The sequence below is a fragment of the Micrasema longulum genome, unplaced genomic scaffold (genome assembly GCF_059751315.1).
Source record: "Micrasema longulum isolate JH-2025_06_02 unplaced genomic scaffold, ASM5975131v1 h1tg000493l, whole genome shotgun sequence".
Classification (NCBI taxonomy): Eukaryota; Metazoa; Arthropoda; class Insecta; order Trichoptera; family Brachycentridae; genus Micrasema; species Micrasema longulum.
In genome coordinates this window covers 142,673-158,918 of record NW_028277690.1, presented here as the reverse complement: position 1 = coordinate 158,918, position 16,246 = coordinate 142,673, and the positions used below count along the sequence as shown (strand labels likewise).

The 16,246-nt window shown below is 31.9% G+C and overlaps 2 protein-coding genes across 4 annotated transcripts in view; one reads left to right on the top strand and one right to left on the bottom strand.

Annotated features, from left to right (window-relative positions):
• Positions 1-7,450, bottom strand: part of LOC148281144 (delta(3,5)-Delta(2,4)-dienoyl-CoA isomerase, mitochondrial) — a 33,914-nt gene extending 26,464 nt beyond the window's left edge. The window contains exon 1 of the mRNA XM_088227204.1: positions 7,247-7,450. Coding sequence (XP_088083330.1) covers positions 7,247-7,301 — 55 coding nt within the window. The 5' untranslated portion in view covers positions 7,302-7,450. The remainder of the gene's footprint in view (positions 1-7,246) is intronic.
• Positions 7,451-8,370: 920 nt separating this feature from the next.
• LOC148281143 (putative palmitoyltransferase ZDHHC24) lies at positions 8,371-15,984 on the top strand. 3 transcript variants are annotated; one of them, XM_088227201.1, is made up of 3 exons: positions 8,371-8,537; positions 9,049-9,164; positions 13,162-15,984. In XM_088227201.1, coding segments are annotated over exons 1-3 (951 nt in total). In that variant the 5' UTR covers positions 8,371-8,535; the 3' UTR covers positions 13,995-15,984. The 3 variants fall into 3 exon arrangements, with proteins under 3 accessions (XP_088083327.1, XP_088083329.1, XP_088083328.1); XM_088227203.1 differs by lacking the exon at positions 9,049-9,164; XM_088227202.1 differs by lacking the exons at positions 8,371-8,537; positions 9,049-9,164 and adding an exon at positions 10,747-11,922.
• Positions 15,985-16,246: the final 262 nt, after the last annotated feature.

Here is a 16,246-nt window from a genome sequence, read left to right as displayed (position 1 = left end):
CATTTTCACACAAAGATTGTAATTTGTGGTCAGTTCTTCTCGAAAATTCGATCGCGCCGCACGCGTGTAAAAATACTTTGCAAAGGTTTTTTAACAAAAAGTTGGTGGTTTAGCGAATATTTTTTTAATTCATTTAATAATAATAAGCATATGGTTGCTGATGTTCGTATAAAAAGTGGTGTACTGGGTTGGCAATTTTTCTCTTTAAAAATAAATTGTTCAAATTTTACTATTAAAATCCAGCGTAACATCCTACCGTTTTAAAAATGTTTTTTTTTTGTGTTAGTAAGTGAAGTGAGCAGTGTCGTGTTAGTAATTGTAACAATCCTACTGTTTTAAAGAATCGGGAATCGAACCCCGAATACACAAACGTGAATGAGGCATCGTCTTAGCCGTTAGACCACGTTGTCCGCCAAATCGGCGGTTTTGTTATTTTAATTATTTATTTACGTACATAAGTATTGTACATTATTTGAGACATAAGTCCCAACTCCGCGGGACTAACAGTCCTGTGTAGAGATAGGCCGAATTGGAACTTGTCCAATGTCGAGTGTAACAAAGTGTAATTAATAGTAAAACAAACTTAAATCGGTTTAATCAGTAAAAATAAAAACAATTGCCCCCTCGCGTTTTCTAAAAATGTGGTTTTAAAAATAAAGTGCATTTATTTTCGGGAGCGGTTTGTAAATGCAAGGCTTAAAGAAATGTAATTGTGACCTGGCTCGAAATCGAACCCGAAAATTCAGTACGTTAAGCAAGCGTCTTAGCCATTCACCACATGGCCTGCCAAAGATAATTCTGGCGTTTTTAAAAAAATATTTTTGCACAATAATAATTATTTTTAAATCTCGGGAGTGTTCAAAGTGAGTGTTGGTTGGATTTGATTGAAATTAAAAATCATAATGTCGGTTTAATAAAAGTGACAGTAAAAATAATTACCCTTTGCTATTTTTGATTAATTTGTGTTATAAAAATAATTATTAATTTATTCCGGGCGCGATTTATTAAAAATAGTTACTAAAGAAAGTGAGTGGGTGCATCGCATCATCAGGGATGGCGAAATCAATTACAGACAAGCAGAAGACAGCAGTATGTCAGACCTTTAAATTATTATTAGATTTAAGGATTATTGATATTTTTTTTGTGCTTTTCTTGTCTTTTTTATATTGTGAATATTTTAAACAGTTTTTTCACGTTTTTGATAAATGCTTCATTTGATTCAACAATATACATCGTAAATCACTGATTAATTTGTCATTTTTTCATAGATTATTTATTGTCGAAAATAATTATTGAAAACTTGTAAAATAATTCATTTAGCAATATTTTTTTATTCAATGTAAGTTCATGAAATAATAAATAACTTTTGCACAACTCTGCGCAAGTATTTAATACTAATTAAAAAGCAAGATTAGTGTAGAAGACCGCATTTATTTTATTACCACAATTTTAAAACTCATAGCACAGCAACATAAATATTTGAACGCATTGAATATTCCAGGCAAAACTGACTTAAAGATCAGAACCTAAATTTAGTATAATAAATTTATTCAAGATTGCCAAGTTTATAATATATGTAGTAAATAAAATTATGTTGTGCAGTAAATAAAACTTGATAGTTTCATAAAAAAACAGTTTCTTGTATGTTTCTTGTATTCTTGTATATTCATTGTGTATGTGTATATATATATTATTCTATAGTGTTATTTTATTGCCCTTGTTTGTCTTTGCAACATAGTTTAATGATATTTTTGTTCAGTTTCTTGTATGTATGTTTCTTCATGTAAGTATTGTAATCGGCCCAGGCCAAATATATAACATTTGGGGTGATATACTCTGTGTTAACTATAGTCCTTAAAATATAGTTTGATTAGAGTGTTATTTGTGTAAAATATAGTTTGATTAGAGTGTACTTTGTAGCAACGTCTAAGAAGTTATTTATATTGACACACGAAAAATCATTTGTATCTGGCGTGTTAATATATTTTTTCAATATAATGCTTGACACATAAATCAACATTAATATATAAAATCCGCTTTAAAACTCAAATAAAACTAATTATTAACGACTTTCTTACAAGGTTACATCATTTTACAAAAAATGTTAGAACAATATTTTGAGTTTATCCAAGTTTTTGTAGACAAGGACTGGATTCAACTCCCTGGGGAGCTGTTAAAATTAACATATTACAACAGAGATGAAGAACATTTTAGAGAAGGTAATATAGAAGTCTAGGCATCTAAAGGGCTCATGACCTATCATTGGCTGGTTTAAGTGGCCACTTTACACACTGTGTAACATTCACCATTCTGCCCATATTTGAACACCTAAACTCTAGTGTGTAGGTGAAACAATTCAATTAGATGAATCTCACCCGCATAAATAAAGGTTTCCGCTCTTTAACTTCACAAACATCAACAGATGAAAGAATTGAAGGAATGTAGATGTTCAAATATGGGCAGAATGGTGAATGTTACAGTGTGTAAAGTGGCCACTTAAACCAGCCATTGACAGGTCATAAGCCCTGTAGATGCCTAGACTTCCATTTTCCCTTTTCTAAGGTATTCTTTATCCCTGTTGTAATTTGTTAATACAATGCTTGACATATAAATCAACACAAATATATAAATTCAGCTTTAAAATTAAAAAAAACCTAATTATTAACGACGTTCTTACAAAGTTACATCATTTTGCAAAAATGTTAGAGATGGGACAAATTGATCAATGTAATTTGATTGAATAAAAAAATAATTCATTTGATGTTGTTCATGAAAAAAGTATAAATGTCTTATTGGTGAATAATTGTTTTAAATACACTTTAAAAGACTTGTCTGCGTTTTTACATCAATTTTCGGAAACAGAGTTTCATGTTTGCATGAATAAACTGATAAAATTGATTTGATCGCTATACGATCAGTGATCAGTAAATTTCCATCATTATTGACATTAGTCTGGCAGCTGTCATTTTAATCAAGCCTTATTTTAAGGACTATAGGATATAATATCTAATTTTAAGGAATCTGTTAAAGACAGTAAAAATTAAATATAATTGCATTTAATAAATTTGCATATAAATAAAAACTCTTTCAGAGGTAGAAACGTTACCTATTATTAATTATGTATGTACAAACCATTTGTAATTTTATACTTGTTTTGTCAACAATTTTTTTCAATACATAAATGAATAAAAAAATAATTGATTATTTTTATTCCAGTAAAAAAAATAATTTAGTATGATTATTTCATCATTTAAATTTAATTGATTGGGAACGTTAAATTTTTAAAAATATATTGAGTAGGGATATATTAATACATTTATTTTACATAAAATAACATTACAAATTTACAGTTATAAAATTACAGTTACAAATAATTAAGATAGACAAATTACAACAGGGATGGAGAATACATTAAATAAGGGAATATGGAAGTCTAGGCATTTACAGGGCTTATGACCTGTCATTGGCTGGTTTAAGTGGCCACTTTACGCACTGTGTAACATTAACAATTTTTTCCTTATTTAATGTATTCTCCATCCAGTTGTAATTTGTAAATCTTAATGACACCCGAGGGGGTGAAATCCAGTCTTTTGTCTACAAACATTTGGACAAACTTAAATATTGTAATAAATAATTAAGTTTTTTTTTTTTTAATATTAAGCAGAGGTGAATTAACGAGATTTAACTTTGAAATTAAAAATTTCAGGCGTTGCCTAGTAGTATGTAGATGAGATAATTAAATCACATGAATCTCACACGCATAAATAAAGTCATCAACGCTTTAACTTCACAAATATCAACCGATGAAAGAATTGAAGGAATATAGATGTTCAAATATGGGCAGAATGCTGAATGTTAAGCTAGGGTTTCCTAGGACAGCGGTGCCCGTATCTTAACGGCCATAGTGAACGGTGATGCGGTATACAGCAGTTGTAACGGGGACTAGAGAGTGGTTTCCTAGGAAAGCGGTGTTATCAACACCATTTAACACCGTTTTCCTAGAAAATCATTTTCTAGTCACCGTTACGACGGCTTCCCACCGCATCACCGTTCACTACGGCCGTTAAGATACGGGCACCGCTGTCCTAGGAAACCCTAGCTTTACAGTGTGTAAAGCGGCAACTTAAACCAGCCAATGACAGGTTGAAGCCCTGTAGATGCCTAGACCTCTATATTACCTTCTCTCAAATGTTTTTCATCTCTGTTGTAATATGTTGATAATAACATTTTTCCGTACGCGGTTCGTCGAAAATATTTCGGTTTTCAAAACTCGGTCGCGGTTAATTTTATCGAAGGCGAACGAAATTCGCGTTTTCTTATTCAACGCAACAGTGTGCTACAAGAAATAAATATTGCTGAGCGCAATATGAGAGATACAGATCCAAGTATTTCTTTGAATACTGAATTTGTCGAGGAAAACGCAAGGTAAGTTCTCTTTTATACTAATAAACATTCATTGCAGATATGAGAGATGAATTGAAGGACACAGAATAAGGGAACCGAGTGAGTACCATCCTATGTATATTCTGAAACAAGAAAAATACAAGAAGCGCCATTTTACAGTAAGAAAAATGACGATTTTAAATACTATTTATTATTTATTTATTTTATTTAGTTCTATGATTAACATAGTCTAATATATATTTACAACACAATATTTACATCTATACTTATTCTAACATTATTTATCACTATTTTACACTTAATATCCTAATTTATAATATTAACTGTTTCATATGTACATTTTCATTAATTATATTCACTATTTACACTATATACTACCCAATATTTTTCACATATATACTTTTTACATTTAATTTTAAATATATTTACATTTATTTCATTTTTTATGCTTTCTGGCATTTCCTCAAATAGTTGTATTCCCTTGTACATAAGGCAGTTCTGGGACATTGCTTTTGATTTCTTTTCCAGTCTTATATTTTTAGATCCTCTTGTTGCATAGTTTCTATGAAAGAACTCATTATTTTTTAGTTTATTTTGAAAATATCTCGGAACTATTCCTTTAATAATTTTGTTTATTTCATTAGCAACATTGAATTTGATTCTTTGATCAATTGTCGTGATATCTAGAAGTTGAATCATTTCCTTAACTTTTGTTCGTCTCCCACATCTTAATATTATCCTCGTCGCTTTGTTTTGTATTATTTGGAGTCTCTTTAGATCTCCTTCATTACTTAAATATAAAATACTGGAGCAATAATCAATGTGGGGAACGATAATACTTTTAAATATCAGCAGAGAGGTTTTAATGTCTAATTTATTCCTTATCCTTCCTAACAGGGATACCTTCTTTGCGATTTTATTACATTAAGATAACAGTAAAACACAGCCAGATACTCAAAAACCGTTTGAAAAACTGTGGCTTTATCTATCGGCTTTTCCCGTACTAAAAAACAACACCGTGTAATAAAATATATAGCCAATAACAGAGTTAAGTTTAAAACTTTCAGTTAAATAAGCCGCGAAAAATTCATTGCATTCGATTCAACTATTTACATTTCCCACTAAACTGTCAATGTGGATAGTCATACAAAGATCATATATGGGATATTGTCATTCATTCTCATGTTTACTTAAATTAAAATCTATTTCTATTGCTGTTTTTAATACATTTAATAAAATAAAATTATATCAACGTAACTCTAGCGCCTTTCATATAAGTCACTGAATGATTGACTCCATAGCCATGCTATCAGAGCTGATATAAAGTGATGATTTTCTAAAATCGTTTGGTTTGATTTCCGACAAAATCGTTTTTTTAAATAGGAGTTGAAAGCTGATAGCCGATAGAGACGCCTAGAGGCTGTTTGTGAAAGCCATATGCTCCGACTATGGAGAGGACATGGAGTTATGTTTGTTAAATATTGTTTGGTTCGATTCCCTACTAGACTTTTTTTGACAGCAGATAGCCGATAGAGACGTCTAGAGGCTGTTTGTGAACACCTTATGCTCCAACTATGGAGCGGACATGGAGTGATGTTTGTTGAATATTGTTTGGTTTGAGTCCCAACAAGACTTTTTTTGACAGCGATTGACAGCCGATAGAGACGTCTTGAGGCTGTTTGTGAAAGCCATTTGCTCCAACTGTGGAGCGGACATGGAGCGATGTTTGTTGAATATTGTTTGGTTCGATTCCCTACAAGACTTTTTTTTGACAGCGATTGACAGCTGATAGACGTCTTGAGGCTGTTTGTGAAAGCCATATGCTCCAACAATGGAGCGATGTTTGTTGAATATTGTTTGGTTCGAGTCCCAACAAGACTTTTTTTTGACAGCCGATAGAGACGTCTTGAGGCTGTTTGTGAAAGCCATATGCTCCAACTATGGAGCGATGTTTGTTGAATATTGTTTGGTTCGAGTCCCAACAAGACTTTTTTGACAGCGATTGACAGCTGATTGAGACGTCTTGAGGCTGTTTGTGAAAGCCATATGCTCCAACTGTTGAGGGTACATGGAGTGATGTTTGTTGAATATTGTTTGGTTCAATTCCTTACAAGACTCTTTTTGACAGCGATTGACAGCTGATAGAGACGTCTTGAGGCTGTTTGTGAAAGCCAAATGCTCCAACTGTGTGCTCCAATTGAGTTAGGAATGTCGAAGAGTACAGATTGATGAGTTCTACGGACAGGGACTCGATATGAAATGCTTCTAACAATTTCCGGGCTATCAATTAGGTTATTAACAATTTTGTAGAGAAAGCTCATATCCAACATGGTATGCCGAGTTGCGAGATTTTGAACCTTTTGAAAATCAGTGGACTCGGTCCTACTTGAAAATTAAACATTATTTTTTAAATCTAATTGTCTAAGAAAATAGTTTTGAATATGTTCAATATTTGTTGCAAATTCTACTTGCTGCTTGCTAAAAGAACTGCATCATCAGTGTACAACAAACGTAGCATAACAATAATAAAAGTAACATAACAAACAAACGAGCAGAGTAATTACTAAACTTTAAAATCATAGCAATGGTAATACGACACATATTTATTTATTTTTAATTTTGATAGTATAGACATAGGAACAAATTCGAAAAACCACTGAACTTCCTCATTGTTGAGTTATGATGATTGCTCATCCATGTACCGCACTGTGAACATTGCAAACACTCTTAAAATAATCATACAGTTATAAAAGGCTATGCAAGAGCTTTCTCCAGAAGCTGTTTTCATTTTAATCACTCACCAGAGAACACAACAGGGACTTTTATTATTTGGTTAGCTTACCTCGAATGTTGATCATTGACAACCTACTGACATTATTAGAAATTGAAGAAAACATTATGAAAAAACCTTCAACCGCTAGCAAAATAAGTTCAACAGAAATATTACTTTGAGTTCAAAGTCCAAAATATAAACGTATTGAATTTTCTAACCAAATTTTACATAAACAGAGCTGACAGCTCTCTTTACCACAGATCATTGTATTTTGATTTGACAGTCAAATCATAGACAATTTAAAAATATATATACAGGCAAAACTTCAAAAGGTTTTCAAACTTCAAAAACACTACGCTATTTCCCCGTGAGGATAGGTAGTTACTAGAGATGAAAGATTGCCACACTAGTATATCTTAACAGACCTTGCTTCTTCTACATTAATACATTTTCTAAACCACGGTTATTTCCAAGATTTTAAAAAAAATTGATCATTGAAAGATATTTCAAAAAAGGTGCAAAAACTTATTTTCGTGATATTTCCTAGTAGTTCAAATAATTCGAAATAATAACACCCATAAAGAGGTTTAACCTCTTTCATTTCACACAAATTAACAGATGAAAGAAAAACGGATGTTTTGATAAAATTTGAATTTTTAATATGGCAGTAAAAAAACTGATGACGAAACAATGAATGTTTGTAAAGTAATTACTTAAACCGGCCAAAAACAGTTCGTAAACCTTGTAAATGCTTGGATATTCTTGTTACTTTCTTTAAAACGTTCTCCATCTCAGTTGAAGTATAAATATGTTACGCATACAAGTATAAAATCTAAGAATCAACCAAATTCTTTCAACTACTACCACAACCATTTTACTATTTTGCAAGGGTAGACAGAAAAAATGAAACGCCACACCCATCAACCTTGAAATACAGTTTTAGTTACTACTTACTACGCCATTCGTATAATGCATATCCCTCCTTAATATTACATTTTAAATATTTTTATATATGAATTTTATAAAAGAATGTGTATATTATTGTATTCTTTAGTTGCTTCGATCTTGCAAAATTTTATCAACAAATTATTTTATTAAATTTATGTTACCCATGTAGCCCCAACAAAATAGTTGACGTAGACAGTGAAAGATTTAAAAAATATTTATGAGTATTGTCGTTGAGTTCTAAAAAATCTGACAGCTCTCATAAGTGTCATAAAATGTTTATTGTAAAAACATAATTTTGTTTTATAAAAAAAATCTTTCTTCTATCTGATTTGACCAATATAAACACAATAATCGGAATGGCTGCAAAGAGTTGATTCACGATTCTCATTTGATTTATTTCTCTATTTAAAATGTAAGTATTTTTTTTTGTTTTTTGCCGGTGGAATACTTCAAAGACCACCTAACGACGTATTTTTATAAGCCCTGCAAATGCCTGCACCTTTATATTCCTTCTCTCAGTAATCTATAATTCAACAGAGAGATGAAAGGACTTTGTAGGGTTATGGCCATTAGCATATATCAATACAATGGTTATGGCCATTGATGGGATTAAATATTTTCAAGACCCGGCTCGCCCTCTCTTACCCCCCCCCCCTCCCTGCGAAAAAAAAAAACCTTTTTTATTTATTTGTATTTTATTCTGCACTTAAACCGATTTTAAAGTAATTTATCAATAATGTCACAATGCTGTGGAATAAAAATCATAATATATGTAAAATTCAAGCTATGTAACAGAGTACGAGAAATAACTAAAAATAAAAAAAATATGATAATGAACAGCCGAGAATGAAAAACAGCTTTTCTGATGACTGTATTGTCCTATACGGGACCAGTTCAGCCCGCCACATTTCTCACACTTCCAGGTTGTGGAGGGGCTCCAGTAGGCAGCTGCCTTCCTCGAAGATTTCCAGCCCGAGGTCGTCGTGTGCCGCTTTTCCCTCCTTTACGGCCCCTCTCCACACATCTCCATCCTTGGCGAGTAAGAAACAAAAGAACAAAACAAAACATTAGAAAACATGATAAAGTTAAAAGTTTTTCAAAACGGCTTATATTTTTTTTGCAATACATTATCAACCATTAATTTTTTTACAATATTTTTTCATACAAATTTCTATGAGAAGAGAATTTGTTTATTTGTTACCCGAGTTACCTCGGCGGGATCAATTCTGATTCAGTTGCGAGTTGGCTTTGGAGGCAATCGCTGCAGTGGTACTATACCATTGGTGACACGAAAGTAAGTATTTATTTATTTATTCAATACTTCACATAAATATATTACAAAATTGAATTTACAATGTATTCCCACTGGGAAAACCCGTGCCGAGGAAGACATTTTACAATTTTATTTTAGTGTGATATATAAATTTTTTACATAATGAATTGTTTTAGATTTTTTTACACAGATATACAGAAAATAATTTAATTCAAATACAAACACATTGTTACAAGTATTATTTACGTTATAATTGTATCCCGGAAGTATTACGGGGTTTCAAATTTAAAACTAACTTTCTTTTAATTCTAGATTAGTGGACGCGACTTTTTTACTAAAATGAATATAGGTGTCATTTTCAGGGGATTCTGATTTCTAATATTTATTTTGAAATCCAGTTTTAATTTCAAATCTGATGTTTATTTTAAAATCCAAGATAGCTGACTCGACTTTTTTGAGAAAGTGAAGATGGGTGTCTTTTTCAGGTGTATAAGGGGGTTCTAATTTCAAAACTGACATTTATTTTGAAATCCAAGATGACTGACTCGACTTTTTTGAGACAGTGAAGATGGGTGTCCTTTCAGGTGTATAAAGGGATTCTAATTTCAAAACTGACGTTTATTTTGAAATCCAAGATGACTGACTCGACTTTTTTGAGACAGTGAAGATGGGTGTCCTTTCAGGTGTATAAGGGGGTTTTAATTTCAAATCTGATGATTATTTTAAAATCCAAGATGACTGACTCGACTTTTTTGAGACAGTGAAGATGGGTGTCCTTTCAGGTGTATAAGGGGGTTTTAATTTCAAATCTGATGTTTATTTTGAAATCCAAAATGACTGACTCGAATTTTTTGAGACAGTGAAGATGGGTGTCCAAATGGATAGCATTTGGTAGAGCAGACTACTCTAACATCACTTTACCATGAAGATAAAGTATAATAACTCTCCTGTTTCTTAAAATATCCATAACATTTTAATTCTTGCATTTTCATTTTTTGCCTTTTATCTTATACTAATAAATTACTCATACTGATTTCCTTCTAAGATATTTCAATAAACCGTTATACCCCATTATTTCTTACCTTGTTATTTATAATTATTTTATTTTTCTTCCTTATAAGTTTAACTTTTTAACTTTGTTTTTGCAGCCGTTTTTTTTTACTTCTTTATAACTTAATTATTTTTTTGTTTAATTTACAGGTAAATATTTGTACTATTTTTTACAGATGTAACATTTATTTTTATTGACACATTTTACTAATGTATACTTTTTTTTAAAGTTGTTTTTTGTTGTAATTTTTTCAATGTTTCATTATAATTAAGTAAAGGTTCAATAAACCGCAAAAAATATAATTTAAACGATTTTAAAATTATTTTATTTTATTTCAATTTGAAAGTGACTATACCATTATTCATATCTAAATAAATGTTTTTAAAACGCCAAACATTTTTTCTCTTTCATCACCCAGCAATATTATGTATACTTCTGTGTAATCTTTTGAATTCCAATAATTATCATAGTAATCAAATTAATTTTTAGCAAAGAGGTAACTTTGTATATTCCAGAAAATATACCACATAATGAAAAGTGTCATTATCAACCTCGGTAATGCCCACCCATTTTGACAGCCTCCACAAGACTTAATCATAGGCACTGGAAATTTAATTTGCTTTAGAAACCCTGTACTAAAACCATAAAAAACCATATTATTCACGTAGGTATACCTGTAGTAGGTTGTATGTAATGAGGAATGTAAATTTGAATATTTTGATTGTGAATTATTATATCAATATCTTCATTGTTTACTTCTATTGGATTGACCAGTTCGTTTTGTAATTCTAACAGTGTTTCAAAGAATATGTAAAAGGCCTCCTTTTCTCCCTAACCTTATTCTCTTCCCCAACCTTTACCGAAATATTCACATGAATTAAAAAGTCACTAAGCAACCTCTATTTTATTTTTAACTACCCGTCGAACAATACCTTACAAGATGGGGTGCGCGTAAAAATTGTCATCCCCCAGTTTTATTATTATTACATGTATTTACATATTTATTACAGCAATATACAAGTAATTATTTATACAACAAATTAATTCAGTAGTAAAAGTAAGCATACATATTTTTTATTTTTGCTGTTGGTTCATCTAAACTGCCTAACTAGGGATAGCTTCCCCGTTCTAAGGCAGTAAATTATGTATTTTATAATGATATTTAAAAGTATTTACAGTTTTATCATAACGTGTGCTTTTTCAGTCTTAAAGGTAAACAATGAATATCCAGAGAAAACATAAATGATACCAAAATCTCTATATCCTAAGTCCCAAGTCATTACTAGTAAAACAAGCAACCAGCTTACGTCCTTCTACATCGGACAACAAATTCTCTGACTCCCTCCGTCCAATATGGATTAAGAATGCAGTCAACACCTTCCTCAGCCGGCAATCCCACCACATTTCCACGAAACTGGGATAAGGTTATATACCCTCGGGCCTATATAATATTGCTGCCTTTGAGCCAAAAAGGTTAGGTTTATGTATAGGTTATTTACCTACTTACTTACCTACCTATCTATCAGTTTTTTTTTCATAATTTCACTGCTCAATTGTACGCCGGTTTACGTCTACCTGCCTCTGAAATTTCATCGGAATCGATAAAAATGTAATAGAGATATAACAACAATATTTGGAGTTTGTCCAAATATTAGTAGACAAGGACTGGATTCAACTCCCTGGGGAGCTGTTTATATTAACATATTACAACAGAGATAAAGAACATTTAAGAGAAGGTAATATAGAAGTCTAGGCATCTACAGGGCTTATGACCTGTCAATGGCTGGTTTAAGTGGCCACTTTACACACTGTGTAACATTCACCATTCTGCCTATATTTGACCATCTATATTCCTTCAATTCTTTCATCTGTTGATGTTTGTGAAGTTAATGTTTGTGTTTATGAGTTGAATCCAGTCCTTGTCTACGAAAATTTGGACAAACTCAAAATATTGTTGATAAATTACCTGGTCCATGAAGAAGTATACAAATTGAAAAAATAACATTTTCAGGCGTTGCCTAGTATGTAGGTGAAATAATTAAATTAGATGAATCTCACCCGCATAAATAAAGGTTTCAGCTCTTTAACTTCACAAACATCAACAGATGAAAGAATTGAAGGAATATAGATGGTCAAATATAGGCAGAATGGTGAATGTTACACAGTGTGTAAAGTGGCCACTTAAACCAGCCATTGACAGGTCATAAGCCCTGTAGATGCCTAGACTTCTATATTACCTTGTCTTAAATGTTCTTTATCTCTGTTGAAATATGTTAATAGAGATATAAGCCTGTGATATACAAACAGACGGATGGACAAAACGAAATTATAAGGGTTCCGTTTTGGCTAACAAACCCTAAAAATGTGAAATTTAAATTAAGCCCCCCTAAAAACCCGGAAAATGAAACTACTCTTTATTTTATCAAAAATGTCACATCTGCCATTTTGGATTCTAAAATAAAACTCAGATTTATATTTGAGTAGAAATAAAAGAAAACACAAATTATAATATACATAAAACATCTTAGAAGTAGTAGTGTTTGTTGTGTGTCGTGCCGTGCGGTGCCGTACCCCTGAAGCTATCAGTGTGTGCGCATGCCGCCCACTAATGTATGCGTAGCGTCAAATACCTAAATGCGAGTTTCCGCTGCGCGAGCTCTGACCCTTAAATCCATTGAGATTTCTATAATACTTGAAATGTTTCTTTTGCAGTTTTCAAAATGCGAAAAGGAAAGCTGCCTCACAAGCAAGATTGGCTGCATGTGTCCATATGCCTTATTCTCATACCCCTATTTTACGTGTATGAAATATTTTTAATCCTACCGACACTGTACCCAGAATGGACGACAGCCTACATTATACACATAATTAACTCTGTGTTTTTGATTCATAACATCATCGGAAACTTTACGAAGGGAGTCAGAGGGGGAGGATACACCACTGACCAAATATTGCCAGAACCGAAATCAAATTGGAAACTGTGTGAAATTTGTAATTGTATGGCGCCGCCACGATCGTGGCACTGTTCTGTGTGTGACATTTGTGTTTTGAAACGCGACCACCATTGCAATTTTTTCGGCTGCTGTGTAGGGTACAAAAACCATAGATATTTTTACATGTTTGTTTTTTACATTTTCATCTCTACGCTCTATGCTTTTTACTTTAACCTCAACTATTTAATTTTTCACGGCGGAATGGATGTGAAATCCTGGCTCGCTTGTATGAAATTTGTCTTCCCGCTTGCGGCCATAGCCGTTGATTGTTCTATGGAGAGTTTTAACATTTTGCTTTTCATTATTAATATTGTAGTGACAGGTTTCACGGGGTTTTTACTTGTTTACCACGGCCGTGTTCTTTTAAAAGGACAGACTACCCCTGAAAGTAAACACGCGGAAATGGTTAGCTACGATAATGGTTGGAAAAATAATGTAAAAGACGTTTTAGGAGAAAGATGGTATTTAGTATGGTGTTCGCCTTATTTGCTTAGTAAAATGCCTGGTAATGGAATCAGTTGGAATTGTCATGGAATCATTAAGGAAGAATAGCTTAAGACATTTAAATAAGTGTAATTTTTAATCAAAGCTCTTTGTGATTTACTATAGAAATAAAATGCGGGTGTTACTTTAAACCATAGAATTAAGAATAGTCCAGAAGCAGTGTAGAATCATATTTGAATACATCGGACTGTGTCCGGAAATCCCCCCACTTTCGCCGCGCGCATTCGTGAAGTCGCCGCGTAATGTTGCCAGATGGGAAAAAATATAATCATAACACAAATGTAAGGTAAAAAAAGCAATCAAATTTTAATGTGCATGCGGAAATATTGATCTACACAACAGAGTAGATAAGTAAAGGGTCATTTAATAAGAGTAATTTATGACATATTTTTATGTCATGTTAAGTAGTATTTGATGTTTTAAAGATAATATTGCTCAAATGTTCGCCACGGCGTTGTTTAATCCGAGGTCCAATTTTCATTAGTCCCCTTATTAGATGAGCAAAGTAGGGTAAAATAAAATTACTACCCTGGCAACACCAACAAAATTTCCGTTTTCTTTAACAATCTGACAGGTGGAAAGATATTTAAAAATTTTAGTAGTGCATTTGCTACTCATATATGAAATGTGATCCCATCCTGTTTCTTTAAGATCCCAGCAGTATTTCTACACTTCAAAACGACACAACACGGCATAGTTGAATTCAAATCGGAAGTTGCGTTCTGAGCGACGTCTGCAAAGAAATTAATGGGTCAAAACATAAAACTACTCTTTCAAGAGTAGTTTAGTCGCCTTCTGTTTGATGCGCGTATGCGGTTTCTGGACTATTCTTAATTCTATGGTGTTATTCTATTTATAAATAAAACTAGATTGTAAAAATGATAAAGTTACCAATTAAATCATAATTTTTAAATGTAAAGTGCCAAATTAAAATCCGGCACTGTGACTTAAATTTGTAATTAGGTTTTCTACATATATGCACTTCAAAATCATTTGACTTAATTTTTTTATTTGTTTATTTTTCCATACATATATTATTTACATAGAAATACAATTACAAAAATACACTTTAGAAAAATACATCTTAAAATTAAGCTATAATATGAATTGGAAAAAATGCCCACAAAGACTACAGCGTCTGAGCGTGGGCCATTCCTTTTTAAATTATTAAATAGTTTATAGCACATATATATGGTATGACATAACCATGAAAAGAAAAGAATAATAAAAGAAAAACCAAATGAACATATGCTGAAATTACAAAAATTTGATTTATTTGCAGTATGAATTTATTTTAATTTTTTTTAAAGAAAGTGTCTATCTGCTCCTTCCATGCTAATCCAAGACCTCAAACCTACTTTAAACTGTACCAGTGGTTTAACGTTCTGTAGTTCCTTAGTTAGAAGATTGAAAGATCTCGGACCAACATGTAAGGAGTGCCTCCGTGCGAACTTAGTTCTGCATCCTGGAACTGACAGTACACTATTACTAATAGGATTTAAATTATTACTTAACAATTCCCTATTCAAGTAAACATATTAATGAATGTGTGTTATTATTATTATTATTATTATCATTGATGGCTTATAAAGCTCCACTTTCTTAATATAATACCTAAAGGGCTCTTTACAAAGTGATTTTATGAATATTAATTTTAATTAGACTTATAATTTAGTTTTAGTCAAATTGAATGCATTAATTTGTTTCTTTGCAGGCACATATTGAATGAGACAAATGGAAAAAATATATCGTAGGTAGTTTAGATTTTATAATGACTATAAATAACCAAGTATTATGTATATTTTAAAAATTGAATAGTAAAACTATTACTACTTATGTCAATTGATTTCTCAAACGAGATTGAGGAACTATTTTAAGGAAGAATTATTTACACATTGCATAACATTCACAATTCTATCTTCAAACATCCACATTTCTTAAATTTTTATTTATTTATTATATACATACGGCCTAAGCCAATTACAACAGTTACATGAAGAAACATAAATGCAAGAAACTGAACAAAAAGAACATAAAACTATTTAGCAAAGACAAACAAGGGCAAAACAATAATAGTATACAATATATTAAAAAAAACGAAAGACCAAAAACTTTGAGCTAAACCATGCCAATCCAACTTCATCCCACACTGTTTAGTCGCGAAGAGATCTACGAAAAGCCGGAAGATCTATCCCGAAAAATTCCAAGTCGTGTGATGAATTGACTAATCTACACATTCTGGACATTGGGGCATAAAAACCAAAGTTGCTCTTAGAAGATTTTATAAATAGCAGATTTTG

What these genes read in the sequence shown, in the direction of transcription:
- LOC148281143 (XM_088227201.1), top strand. An exon ending in CACATCTCCATCCTTGGCGA is followed by an intron (nt 9,165 to 13,161) that starts GTAAGAAACAAA and finishes TTTCTTTTGCAG; the next exon opens with TTTTCAAAATGCGAAAAGGA.